The 14,966-nt window shown below is 36.7% G+C and overlaps 1 protein-coding gene across 3 annotated transcripts in view; it reads left to right on the top strand.

Moving 5' to 3' along the window:
* The window catches only part of fbl (pantothenate kinase 3 fbl), a 176,394-nt gene that overhangs the window by 28,108 nt on the left and 133,320 nt on the right, over positions 1–14,966 (top strand). For all 3 annotated transcript variants that reach the window (XM_090371941.1, XM_090371940.1, XM_090371942.1), the window contains exon 2: positions 11,145–11,248. In XM_090371941.1, the coding sequence (XP_090228067.1) occupies positions 11,197–11,248 (52 nt within the window). In that variant the 5' untranslated portion in view covers positions 11,145–11,196. The remainder of the gene's footprint in view (positions 1–11,144; positions 11,249–14,966) is intronic.

Here is a 14,966-nt window from a genome sequence, read left to right as displayed (position 1 = left end):
CCCGGAGCAATATGGCCTTAGTTGCTAATGCTCCTAAAAACCAAATAACAAACAAACAAACTTGTGCATATGTCTGTTCCGGTATTTGGTAATTTGGAATCCCCTCTTTTCAATCTTCTCTGGCTTGAAATCTCTCTACCTCATTGTGTCAAATTCATCTGTTGTCTCTACCGTTCTCCCAACTCGACTAAAAACTTAGAGCTCTTTGACTCCCTCTCTTTGCAATTCTAGGATTTCTAGTTTTATTATTAAGTGGATTTCTCTTTCACAGGATGGGACAACTTGACAATGATGATATAAAGGTTAGTGAATTAAGACACTGGGATAAGAACAATTTATTCACTCTTTTTAAAACATACACAAAAAGTTAACGGCCACGTTGTAACTGACAGACTGGGGTAAAGTAAAATACTATCAATACAAAAATGCAGGGGGGAAGGGAGTTGACATTACTAGAACCCTCCGTAAGAGAATTATGGATTTCAAAAAAAAACTAAGCAGATGTAGGAAGGATGATTTATAACAGAAGTGAGCTAGTATTTTCTAAGAAGTGTCACTCTTCAACTGACTTCAAACTATCACACTTCCCTTTTATTTTATAAAATTACAGAGAGCAGATATTTTAAAATTATTTTAATAACATCTGATTCTCTGTTTCATTTTAAGAAGTGATAATTTAAAAATGCATATATTCTCTTTATTTGTAGGATCATCATCATCAGCCATTTTCAATCCACTGCAGGATGAAGGCCTCTCCAGCAACTTTCCAGTTCGTTCTGTTTTGAGCACTGGCCATCCATTTACTACCTACAAACTCACGAATTTCATCTATCCATCTCCGCCTTTGTCTTCCAGGTTTTCTTCTAGCTCCTCTTGGGTATCATTCTGTTATTTTCTTAGTCCATCTGTCATCATGTCTTCGAGCTATGTGTCCTGCCCAAGACCATTTTAGTTCTTTAGTTTTGATAAGAATGTTCTTTACTTGAGTTTGCTGCCTAATCCATGTGTTTCTCTTCTTATCTAACAGTCTGATCTCCAATATAATTCGTTCCATTCTTCGCTGTGTAGTTCTAAGCTTCTCTTCCATTCTTTTGGTGAGTGCCCAAGTTTCACTTCCATAAGTCATGGTGGGGAGTATACATTGGTTCATTATTTTACGTTTCAGACAAACTGGGATATTGCTCTTCAGTATGTGACTATATTTCCTGAATGCTATCCATCCAAGATTTATTCTTCTCTTGACTTCCAGCCATTTATTATTATTACAGCTAATAACTTGTCCCAGATAAGTATATGACTCCATCTTTTCAATTACTGCTCCATCAGTCATTATTGAAGGAGCAGTAATTGAAAAGATTCTGTGGCATACTTGTTCATCATTACTTTTGTTTTAGCCATATTCATCTTTAGTCCAAAATCCTTACTAGCTGTGCATAACTGATTAAGATTTTCTTCTAATTCTTTGGGATCGTGGCTTATGACCACAATGTCATCTGCAAATCGTAAATGGTTTAGGTACTCTCCGTTCACATTGACTCCTTTCTGTGACCAGTCTAATCTTCTGAAAGCTTCCTCAAGGGCAGCAGTAAACAGCTTCGGAGATATTGTCTCCTTGTCGAACTCCTTTCTCCATTTTAATAAATTTGCTACTGTCTTTGTCTAGTCTAATAAAGGAGGTAGCACCCTCATATATTTCCTTCAAAATCATAATATATGGGGTATCTATGCCTTGTCTTTCCAGTGCCCGAAACATTGCCTTATGCTGTATGGAGTCAAATGCCTTTTCATAATCCACAAATGCCGGGCATAATGGTGTTTTATATTCATTTGCTTTCTCCATTCGCTGTGATATTACGTGAAGGTGATCCATAGTTGAGAATCCTGTCCTAAAGCCAGCTTGCTCTTTCGGTTGATTCTCATCAAGTATTCTTTCTAATCTGTTAGTAATGACCCTTGTGAACAACTTGTAGATGTGGGATAACAAGCTAATTGGTCTATAATTTCCAATTTATCTCCTTTCTTATGCAGCAAAACTATGATTGCATTATTCCACTGCTTAGGCGGCAGACCTTTTCTAATGCACTTTGTGAATAGCCTTGCCAGTTTTTGTGTTATGTCTCTTCCTCCCAATTTTAACAACTCTACAGTAACTTCATCTTCCCCCGGGGCTTTCTGATTCTTCATTTTCTTCAATGCATGTTCTACCTCATCAGGAAGAATATCGGGTATGTCATATGTGTTGCTACTTTGCAATCCATCTTCCCCACTGCTGGCATCATTCCCCTGCTCCTTGTATAATTCTCTATAGTAGTCTTCTGCTATTTGAATTCCTTATGCCTTCTCTGCTGTTTATAAGTACACCATCGCTATTCTTCAGTTTCAGTATCATTTGTCTTTCTGTATTACTGCTCATGGCTGCTTATTTAAGTCCTTTGTTTTCCCTTAATGCTTGTTCTGCTTTTCTTGTGTTTTCTTTTGTAGGATATCTGTGTGTAATTACAAGATATGGAGAAAGTATGCTTGTTGGTAAGACAATCCCACACAAATCAAGACACCTGACAACCTTGTATTTTGTAACTGTAAATCTTAGTTGCCATTTTTAAGACCATATTTATAACCAGTCAAAACAATTTAGAAATGACACAACCAGGTTTTCAGTAGTTAACTTCCACCCAATCTTCAGATCATCAGCAAACTTTGGCAGCTTACCCTGTACTCCCTAATCAATGTCATGAAGATTAGAAATTTAGGGGGGTGTAGTTCTTTCTATTTTTTTCTTTTTAAAAAATTTCTTTATAAAAATTGTTCTAGTTCTTATTGAGAATATTGTGTGTGTACCAGCAACTAAGGTTATTCTGTACTACTTAATAAAGAAAGATAAGAGAGAGCTTCCTTGGACTCAGGGGAGGTCCCATGGACTGGAGGTGTGCAAAGATATCCCCAATTCACAAAGGAGGTTCAAAAGGTAACATAAATAACTATAGACCTGTTTAACTTGTGTTCCGGGGAAAATAATGGAGTCACTGGTTAAAGAAGCATTGCAGGATCATCTAGACAAGATTGCAGTAATAGTTAAGACAGCATAGGTTTGTTAAAGGGAGGTCTTGTCTGACCAATTTGATTGGATACTCTGATGTGGTCACAAAGGAACTGAATGCAAAAAAATAATTTTGATATCAAATACTTGGATTTCAAGTAAGCTTTTGATACTGTTGCACGTGGAACATTGCTGTACAAATTGGAGCCGTATGGCATTAAGGGCAAGTTGCTAAAATGGATAAAGGGATGGTTGAGTGGGAGATGATAGAGTGTGGTAATCAATGGACACTGCTCTTTGTGGACTAATGTTATTAGTGGAGTTCCCCATTCAGTGCTGGGCCCCTTGTTATTCTGTGTATTCATCAATGATATTAATGAAAGTATATCAGGCTTAATGTCCAAGTTTGCAGGTGATACAAAAGTTAACAGAGTTGTTAACGACAGTAAAGACATTATGCTACTCCAACTGGATCTAGATAAGTTGGGCAAATGGGCTGAGAAGTGGCAGCTGAAGTTTAACATTGATGAATGAAAAGTACTGCATACGGGTAGCAGTAACCCAAGAGAAATGTACCAACTGTGTGGTACTACACTCAGGGAAGTGGAGAGTGAAAAAGACCCTGGGGTAATTGTGCAGTCAAATATGAACTTCGTTGATTTGTGCAGACAGGCTGCTAGAGCAGATCATGGAATCTTATCAATGATATATAGGAATTTTGCTAGCAGGAACAAGGAAGTGATTATCCCATTGTACAAGGCAATGGTCGGGCAACACCTTGAGTACTGTGTGGAGGCCTGTGTGAGTAAAATGAGGCCTCCAGACCTGTACACAGGTCTGGAGGCCTCATTTTAGGAAGGATATAGAGTTGCTAGAATGAGGACAAAGAAGGGGTGCTCTTACCAGGATAGGCTTAAGTTCTGCAAATTGCAGCACCTATAGACTAGGCATGTGCAAGGTGATCTGTTTGAGGTGTATAAGACCATGAACAGGTTGCACAAGCTCAGTGCTGATGGGAATGCTTCCTTTTGCTCAGATTCAGAACCTGAGGTGGCATAGATTCAAATTGAGGAAAGACAGTTATAGAACAGATGTGCAGAAATTTGCCTTTAGTCAGCGGGTAGTTAAATTTTAGGCTGAGCTGGACAGTCATTTGGAGTGAATAGATGGGGGATGTGGGAGATTTTTTTTTTTTTTTTTTGGTGGATGCTGCATAAACTTGCTTTCTTGCATCGTATGCCTCAGCTAAAGCTAATAATTTATTTAAAAAGCTCTCTCTCCATTCAATAGGATTTTGAGTATAAATGCAGGATGTGAGAAAACGTTCTTTTGTGCTAGCCAGTCTTGCATCAAAGTGGAACACCCTTGTTATGCTCACTGTCTTTTCAAGGTGCAAAAAAACTCCAGGGGCTCACATCTGGTGAGTATGGGCTTGGCAAACCCAGGGTCCTGAGCTGGATATCATCATTCTCTTTCTTGGTGATTCCCTTCTACTTCTTGCTCGCTCGCTCTCTCTCTCTCAAGGTAACTCGGAAATTTTTTTTGGCTGGTGCAGCATAAGCCTCAGGCTTCCTTGCACTTTATGGCTAGTAGTAATAATAATAATAACTAACCAGTGTTAATAATGATATGAGGGTTGACAATTAAGTAACTTTCTGTGCAATAATGTTCACCAGTAATAAGTAAAAGGTCAGTACACTCAAATTAGACCATTGTAATGCTTGCCCATATCACAACATACCACAAATTGGACAATCCTTGGACTGGGAAATTACGAACTATCCTCCTTGCATCCCGAACTTGGTTCCCCGTGATTTTCACTTTTCTCAGATTAAGGCCTGTATTCCTTATCTTTACAAAAAAATTGTAGTTTGAACATGAAGGTGGACAGATTGTAATGTCGTTTGTTCAGTCAAAACAGTAGTAGAAATAAAATATGTTAAAATGCAGTAAAACAGAAATTAATTTTGCAATAAAAGTAAGACTAATACACAGTTCTGAAATAGCCTACATTTGAGCCCTATAGTCCATATAATGAGAGTACCACAAACAAAAATGATTAATTGTCAAGTAAAAAATGTATTGGTTGAATAATTAGTTGTCTGAAATCCAGTTAATGACTTCACTATAATTAACATTATTTATTATTATATAATGTTAATTCACATAATAAAAGTTAGTAATGGTTGCTAAAATAATTCTCTAGAGTTTCTTTTTCAACATTTAATAGGACCGGATCACTAAGTCAATGTTGTCCCACCAATGCTAGGAAAGAATTAACTTTAACTCCTACACCCTACAGGGGTGTCAGGAAAATGCTCCCTGTCCTTTCCCCCCCATCCTATTGTTATGTCACTGGCGCCGCCATCCTTTTTTAGTTTAAATTTATGTTGCTTGATGTGTGTATGTGTGTCCCACTTAAGAAAAAGTAAATATGCCGTGAGATTTAGCTTACCTGACCATTCTTAAATGTCTTTCACTTCTGTAGTGTTCTATAGTGGCATAGCACCAGTATTTATGCAGGACAGTATGCATGCTTAATTTGGAGCACAGAGCAGTGGCAGAATATGCTATATCTATAAGGTGTGAACAAGCAAATACAAAACAAGGATGTGCTTAATCATTTAGGAAGACTTTTGGATGCTATCCAGATCATTGCACAAGCATTTGTGATCTGTTATGTACATTTATCCACATTTTCTTGTGCTAGATGATATGCCATAGAATTGGTATCAATGCTGATGTTCAGATGAACATCATGATCTACTATTGAAAGATGAGGAATCCAGAAGGTGGATGTATATTTCTCCGAGCAGAATAGCAATGGAGGGTGAACCTAGCATGTTTCAAAGTGCTTGTATAGCAGTAATGTCGGTAGCACCATTTTTGAGATGATAAGCTTAGAGTTAAAAGAAATTGGTACAACTTGGAGGCCTTTAAATCTTACTATAAATGGTTCATTATGTAGAGGAATGGAGATACTGTTATAAAAACTGTATTTCAGTTTTTCAGACTATGGCTGAACCTTATTCATATCATGCCTGTTTTTGATACATTATATAATGATGTGTCTGCGCACATTTTGCCTTAATTGCACACTGTATCACTGTCTGTAGACTCCAGATGGCATCTATTGCAAAGGTATTTTCTAACTTCAATACAGTGGTCAGTTCACCTTTTGATTGTAGGCAGGTTGGTGCAGTCCAAAGGTATTCAGTAGGGTTAAGGTTAGGCCTTTGGGCTGCCCAATGAAGCTTTTGTATGTTTGACTTCAGACCAAGATTGTTCAGTATGGTGCAGTGCATTGTCATGCTGAAACAGAAAAGCCCCCCCCCCCATGCTGTTCCCATCACAGTCTAGGAAGAGCAGGATTGTCTAAAATGTCAATGAATACTGGCCCAAACCACGAGAACCAACCCCAGAATAGTGACTGCATTTCTTTCAGATTTCATAGTTAGGACAATACACTCTGGTTTATAACATACTTTAGGCATCTGCCAAATCCAAACATAACCATCAGATTGGACTACACTGTATCGTGATTCATAACTCTATAACAAAGCTTTTCAATGTTCTAGGAACAAATTACTTGCCTTGTGCACCAGGCAAGTTGATGCTGTGCATTGTGTGCTACAACTTTTTGTACAATATGCTGTTCAGCTTATGTATCATCTTCCTACTAATAGTTTCAGTGGCCTCCCCGAACTTTTCATTGAGTTATTATTATTATTATTAATAATAGCCATATGGTGCAAGGAAGCCTGAGGCTTATGCTGCACCAGCCAAAAAAAAAAAAAAAAAATTCCCTATTACCCTGAGCGTGAGTTGATGGAGGCCACGGATAGGATTGATGGGATTCTGCATGCCTATTTTGAAAGCATCCTCTAGTCTTTTGCCATCAATTCCTGCAGTCTACCAGAATTTCCTGGCTAAGCAGCACCATGATGTTTCCACTCAGTGGTTGTGTTAGTCACTGTCGACTTAAGGTGTTGCGGTTTTGAACCGACTGATTTGCTATTCCATCGATAATTGCTAAACTTAATGCCGTGACCTATTGTGTTTCTTTGATCTGCTTACTTCTGGTGTTAATGTTATTGCTTTTATACATGTACCCGACATGTGAATGGTAGGTATGATCCATTTTATCCACATCTCAGAGGTGTTCAGATACATTTGACAAATATAGTGTGCACATACACACACAGATGCATACATATGTATTTGTTGTATATGCATAAATATTTGTATAGTTGTAAGCTATTTACAATAATACAATACTAATTTTTATACACAATGGCAGACTGGTTACAGGGTGATTTCCTGATGGGCCATTTTTCAATTTCCAAAATGGGGCTGGTTTAGTTTTTATATCTACTGAGTGAGCTGTTAGCCCCCAAGTTCTAGTCAATATCTGAAAGTTAAAATTCCCCATGATAAGATATTCTGATTTGCTGGCTCATTTCATTTGTCTATGTAGTTCTTTATATTTATCACAATCAATGGTATATAACCTAATCCTATTCTTATTTATTTCTTTTCTCAGCACTTATATCACACTAGACCAGTGGTCTTCAAACTTTAGATACCTGAAGAACCCTTCCCAATGTGAAAAATCAGTGCGGAACCCATTAATAAATATGTTTCATGTAATACATTTTATTTGAACAAAATGTTACAATTAAAGTTGCAATGATACATTTCATACAATGTAAACAGGAACTATTTATAAATGCATTTATAAATGCATTAACCCATTTATTATTTAGTAACTAAATAATACTAAATTTATTGAATACATACTAAATTTTAGTATAACATCACTAACAAATAATATAAAAAATTATACTTCATTTTATTGACTTGGATATGCTTGTATTTTTCCACAAAGAAAATCAAATTTTGCTATTATTGATGACAGTTGCAAGCTCATTTCCTTTTCTGCATCCATTTCATTCCTCTATTTTGTTCTTGTCGCTGTATACATGGAAAAAGCCTTTTTGCATAAATAAGTTGACAAAAGACATAAGAATCTTTATTGCATGATCAGACATTTCAGGATATTCACTGTAAATTTGCAACCAAAAGTACTTAATTTTGGTACTTGATGGGGTTTTTAATACAGTTGTATGATTCTGTTTGCAAAATATAAGAGGCTTGCACAAAAGAATATCCTCTTGGACAGTTAAATTAAAAATATAGGGTAGGTACCAGAACAATTAAAATAGCCAAACTAGCAATGTCTGAAAATTCATCTAATTGCATTGTGAAACCATGGAGAGAAGATTTTAATTGAGATATTAATTCATCCTCACAAAAAAGTGCCATATCTCTGATGTGCCTAACAACCGTGGTATCAGAGAGAGAGAGAGGTACACTATCAAGTTCTTTGGCATATTTCTCACCAACTTTACAGGTAATTAGATCTTTGGTGCAAGATTTTATTAATTTTTCACCAAGTGTATATGCCTTCCCTTCTTTAGCAATATGATAACTAACAAGGTAGTTATCATATAAGCCTTGGATGATTTTTCATTATCGCTATACATAAATTTTGGAAAATATTTTTTCTTGCTTTTGAGCTCTTCATATTTATGCATAAAATATTCTATGTTTTTTCCTATCAAATGTGGGTGTTTACTTTCCATATGTCTTCTTAATTTCGCAGGATTTAGCCTACTATTGCTTACAACTTTTTCACATTCGACACATTCCATTCAGCTCGTCTTCATTTCTGGTCCAAGTAAATCCAAAACTTAAGTAGCTTTTATCATATTTGATTTTTTTAGAACCACCTTCATATAATTTCTGTTTTTTAATAGATGTTTCTGAAATGGCTGTTTCACATGTTGAGTTTCCGGAAGTAGATGGTGAAACGATTGCAGATGCTGCTGAAGAATTTTCATGTTTTTCTTCTGTTTGTTCAGTTTTTTGTTTGTTTTCTGGTTTTTAACCGAATGTCCATAGTGAAGGGAAAATCTAATAATTTAAAATTCTTTAATTAGTTTTTCAGCTATCGTCGATCACAGAATCTATTCCATTGCATAAATGGAATTAAAATGAATGAAGACCTTACCTTGTCACAGACCTCTCTCTTTTAAACGAAACAAAAGAATGAATATTTTACAAATTCACTGTAATCATAAGAGTAAACTGTCATGTTGAGCTGACCAGCAACAACTGCTTTTAAAAAAGGTAAATATGTAGAGAGATGTGAGAGAGCGAGACTAAATCGACCTTCAAAGTCAATTACGGTTGGAAATACCTACCTGTTTCGAAAAGGGCGCAAATTCAAAATTGATATTTTTAAAATTATTTGATGCAACCAAAATGATCAGTTTTTATTAGTGAATTCAAACTGTGTTCCACGTAACCCCAGGATGATTCTCATGGAACCCCTGGGTTCAGCGGAACACAATTTGAATACCATTGCACTAGACTGACCCAATTACACTGGCAACCTAAGTCTACTCACAAACTCTAAAACAGTACTGGCTGTATTGTTTCAGAGTCTGTGATTCTTAACTAAAAATAATTGTGCTCCCCTTTCTGTATAATGTAGAGAAAGGAGATGTTTGGCCTTTCTGTAAACATTATACTCTCCATATTCAAATTGTGCATCCCCATTATCCCAATGATACCATGTTTCTGATATTCCTGCAATGTCAGCATTTGATAACTTAACCAGCAGTTAGTTCCATCAAATTTATTTATTATACTACTAGCATGAGAAGTGCCCCCTTCATGCCCCCCCTACTCCTGTGTCACATACAGTGACCCAGGAGGAGGGGCAATAAAGGAGGGTTCTTATCAGGCTCTTATCATGAACTCTCTTCTATGAAAACATAGTGCAAGAATCAATTCCATCAATTTTTATATCTGTTTTTACAGTTCTCAGTAAACTATGAGTCTGTCTCCCTAAAACTAGCAGTTTTACGAAAGACCTGGACTTCACTCATCATGGCCTTGGTCGTCCTTGCACCATAAAAACCCAAATCAAAAAAATATGAAAGATTCTTGATTCATTTTCTTGATAGTATCGGCAAATATTTTTGCTTCCCTTTGGTTCAAGTGAATGCCTTCACTATACAAAACAGTCTGTTCTGTTAATAAGCATAAGGCCATGAGCTTCGCACATTCTCTCCAGGGCCAAATTGATTGCGAAGGCTCTTATCATGAACTCTCTTCTATAATGCATTGGCAAAGTTCAAGACACTTTCAAATTCAACCCTAGTTTGGGCCTGATGTAACTGAATAGTCAAGTATGGAGTGCATTAATAAATAAAGCCTGAAATCACCTATGCTAGCATGTAGAACAGTGTCATCATTTTTGCCCTTAAAAGATAATTATTCTACGATATCATAACCATTTGACCGTGGTAGACATACCCTGCTCCCATCCCCCCCACCATTCTTATTACAAAAAATGTTTCTCATATCCTTGACAGCAGAATCACTAAGAATAACTACCTCCTATGGGAGCGGTACCTTCTGCTTTTGGTGATCTTGCCATGCCTGCAGATGAATGGTGGCAGGTTTTAGCATAGAGTCGAGAAGTAGCTTTGCGAAGTTGATTATTAGAGTTTTAGGTGGTTTATTAATGTGCAAAATATTATCACTTCTTCAGTGCAGTCAAGTGATTTACACTATAAAAAAAAAAAAAAGAAGAAAAAAGAAAAATTACACATACAGGGTGTCATTTTATGCAGGCTGTAATCTTATTTATTATTTTTATTATTAGGTATTTAACTCTATAGCCATTTTTTTAAAATTCACACAGCTATAGTGCTAACTCTGAAACCATTCAGAACTGAACACATGTTTCAGTGAAAAAAAATAAAGAAAAATTACACATACAGGGTGTCATTTTATGCAGGCTGTAATCTTATTTATTATTTTTCTATAGCCATTTTTTAAAATTCAGGCAGCTATAGTGCTAACTCTGAAACCATTCAGAACTGAACACATGTTTATATAAACTTTTTCATTTGTTTAGGTCTTGAATCCATCCTGAAAGTGTGATCCACATGTTTTGAAACCCTATATAATATGTAGTTATCTCATTATTAACAGAATGTTTCTCATTGTTTTCTTTTTCATCTCATTACAGTTATTCCAGATGATTGACTTTTTTCTATATTCGTGCAAACCAGATAACTAAAATGGCCTATGCCCAAAAAGTAATGGACTGTGTAAATGGCTACTCAGCTCCACGTAAGTAATTTTTCCCTATTAATAATTTTATTCTGCAGGTATATTTGCAGATTTTTAAATTTACAGCCAAGTTTCCTGTTTTATATTTTTAATTGATCAAAACTTTTTTTAACATCTTATTCAACCAAATCTTTAGTCTCTTTCATAATTTATTTCTGTGCATCTTGTATTATGGGAATAACTACAGTTAACTAATGAGATATGATTGAGTTTTACATTATTTTATCTACTTTATATATATAACCTTTATTTTTTAAATATAATACCAACTGGATAAATTGGAGAATTTAGAATATAAGTATTAGTGGGTGAACACTATACCCAAAAATAGGTCAGAGGGCTGAGTTTTTTAGGTAACCTAAGATTTTCTTTTTCTTTTCCTCATATTCTTCTACATAACTTCATATATATATATATATATATATATATATATATATATATATATATATATATATATATATATATATTTTTTTTTTTTTTTTTAATTTATTTTTTTTTTTTTTGCTTTAAAATTTATATGGACATTTAGATTTTAGGTGGTTTATTAATGTATATAAATTTATTCATTTATTTAGTTTGCATGGAAATAATTTATTTTGGGATTTATTTTTATTTAATTTATATAAATTATTTTTTTTTATTTAATTTTAAGCAATGCTAATTTTAGAATTAATTTCTTTAAAATTAAGTTTTTCATTAATAACTGACTGACATATTAGTGTTCATAAAATTACTTATTACACTGGTCAATACATAAAATTTACAAAAATGAAAATACCCAATCTTGACTAATTTCATGACTAAATTTGTTTATTGTCCTTGTTTTCAAATTACAGTTGCGGTCTCATATTAGCGAGTTACTCTACGTGTGGACATGTGTTTTTGTAATGGGCGGCTCCTAGAACGTTAGTTCAACTCCGCCTCGTATCTCTGTGAAGATCAGTATCTCTACAAATGGGCCAGATATGTGTGTGACGTCGGTTTGTGTGTATTATGTGTGTGTTCTGTTGTTCTGTTCTGGCCACTTGGCTATCCAGAAGCATCAGTCACCTGGACAGATGATTCTGGGTACTCGTCCACACCACGGGAAGGTGGGCCAGTCTCAGCTAATCACGTACTGTCTCAATACGAGACTCTGATCCACCTGATGTTGCCAAAAGGTGGGCCAGATTCCTCTAGGGGCCCACTCCAGAGGAGAGAAAAAAAAAAAAAATAATATATATATATATATATTTATTTAGATTTTTCCGTGGTGCAAAAGAAAAAAAAAGAAATAATAATAAAATAATAATATCACTGTAGAACGCAAAAAAAAAAAAAAAAAAAAAGTGACAGCAACCCTGAAAACGCAAAAAAAAAAAAAAAAAAAAAAACCAACCATGTGACTGATTGTAGAACGCGAAGAGAAAGGGAAAAAAAATAAATAAAATAATTAAAGAAATAAAATAAATTAATTAAATAAAAAATAATAATAATAATTAAAAAAACAAAAAAAAAAAACAGCCATGGACTGATTGTAGAATGCGAGAAAAAAAAAAAAAAAAACATATATATACATATATATTTATAAAAAAAGGGGGGGGGGAGGAAGAGAAAGAGAGAGAGAGAGAGATGTTTTCCTTCCTGAACACAGGCCGCAGAAACAAGCTCCACAGCCCATGCAGCAGGATGGGGGGAGGGGAGAAATACATGGTCGGTTTCAGTCCACTGCTGGGTCATCGATGTTTGCCACTGGTGGTCTGTTAATCCTTCTTCTGCGCCTAAAGACTTCAGCTGAGTAGGTTTGCAGTGCAGGGAGGTTGTTAGGGTTCTGTAGGAAGAGCTCTAGATGCTCGCCAGAGATCTGTGTACAGCTGACAAGGTTGTGTCTCAGATCAGCATACGCAATGCACTCGAATAGTACATGCCACCAGTTCTCTTTGGCTCCACAATGGCAGAGATCTGTTGGGTGGAGACCCAGATGGTGTAATTTTTCATTCATGGATCCGTGTCCGGTAATTAGGTATGATGTTTCTAGTGAAGGGGTGAACCAAGACTGTACAGATTTAGTAGCAGTGTAGGTTACATCAGGTAGGAATCTTTTTGTGACAATGCCCTTTGTTGAATTATGCCATCGAGTTTGCCAAATGATGAAGAGCTCGTTGTAGCAACGTGTCATCTCAGCCTTGGGGTCAGCATCCAGATTAACCTCAGTGTCAAGGATCCTTGTTGGGATATTTTTCTTAATTCGGAAGCACAACCCTCGGAAGGTGACATGTAGATCGAGCGGAAGTGCTCCCGCAATGACCTGAATGGCAGGAGTGGAGACCGTTCTACACACTCGGCAGATTGCCATTAACATTGACCTCTGGATGGTTCCAAGCTTGTCTCGCATCTTTACAAGAGTTACCCGATGGAACCAGGCTCTAGCTGCATAGGTCACAATTGGTAAAAATACTGCGTTGTAATACAACCGCAGGGACCTTTTGGAGAGTCCCCAATCATTCTTAGAGATGCGTATGATGGTTCCTGAGAATCTCTTAACTTTGTTTCTTAAATTAACAAGATGTGGAAGAAAGCTGAGTTTGTGGTCAATAATCACTCCAAGTACTTTGGTTTCGGTGACGATTGGCAGTTGAGCATTACATATCTTTACCTGCGGTGGGTGCCTGAGATCCAGTCTATTCTTGAATAGCATCATTTTGGTTTTTGTTGGGTTGATATGCAACTTATTAAGTGCGGCCCAAGTTGAGAGATCATCGAGGACCTGGTTTGCATTTTCTTCAATGGCCTTCCGTGAATGCCCTGACACCACAACTGTGAGATCATCGGCAAAGGCCACAATTTTTGTATTCCTGAAGGTGCGGGAGAGCCAGTCTTGGAGGACTATGTTCCAAATGAGGGGTCCCAGGACTGACCCTTGGGGACAACCTCGATTTACTGATCTTGTGACTTGCTGGAATTTTGACTTGAGAATAACTGCTCGGTCGGAAAAATAGTTTTGGAAGAGGCTGTATAATTGCTGGGGGCAAGCGGCAGTTCGAAGGCGTGCCAAGGCACTATCCCACCAGACGGTATCGAAGGCTCCCTCGAAGTCTATGAAGATGGCCAATTCGAATTTTTCTTCAGAACTTTCAATATGTAAAACCAAATCGAACAGAGCTTCTTCACACGACCTTCCACGGGTGAAGCCATACTGGCATGGCTAGACCAAATCGTGCATTTGTAGCATGGAGACAACCCTGAGAGCCATGAGTCGCTCAAGGACCTTACCAAGGTTAGCCAGCAGGGCAATAGGCCGGAAGCTGCGGGGGTCTGTTGGTGGTTTGTGAGGCTTCTTGATGAGGCGAATGAGGGCAAACTTCCATTCTTTTGGGAAGCATCCTTCTTCCAAGCATTTATTGAAGAGAAGGAGTAGATGGTGCGGCCGCAGTGTGTGAAAGCGGATGATGAAGATGTATTCTATTAGGTCAAGGCCTGGACACTTTTTGGCATTAATGTTTTTAAGGACTGCTCCCAGTTCTTCTAGTGTGAATGGGTTGGCTTGCTCTTTTGCTATGTAATTGCTGTTGGCAGCTCTAATTGCTGAGTGTTCTGGATGTTCCTCAGAGATGTCATCAGGTGGATACAGTTTGTCTAGAATAAGGGTGGCAGAATCTTGCCAACACTTAGTTTCCTGAGCGTCTACTGAAACAGTGTTGAATATTTCTGGGGAGAAGGTTTTCTCTCTCAAAATCTT

This window comes from Mastigoproctus giganteus, chromosome 4, assembly GCF_048544385.1.
Source record: "Mastigoproctus giganteus isolate SK-2022 chromosome 4, ASM4854438v1, whole genome shotgun sequence".
In the NCBI taxonomy this organism is placed as follows: domain Eukaryota; kingdom Metazoa; phylum Arthropoda; class Arachnida; order Uropygi; family Thelyphonidae; genus Mastigoproctus; species Mastigoproctus giganteus.
This window is presented reverse-complemented; position numbering and strand designations above follow the sequence as displayed.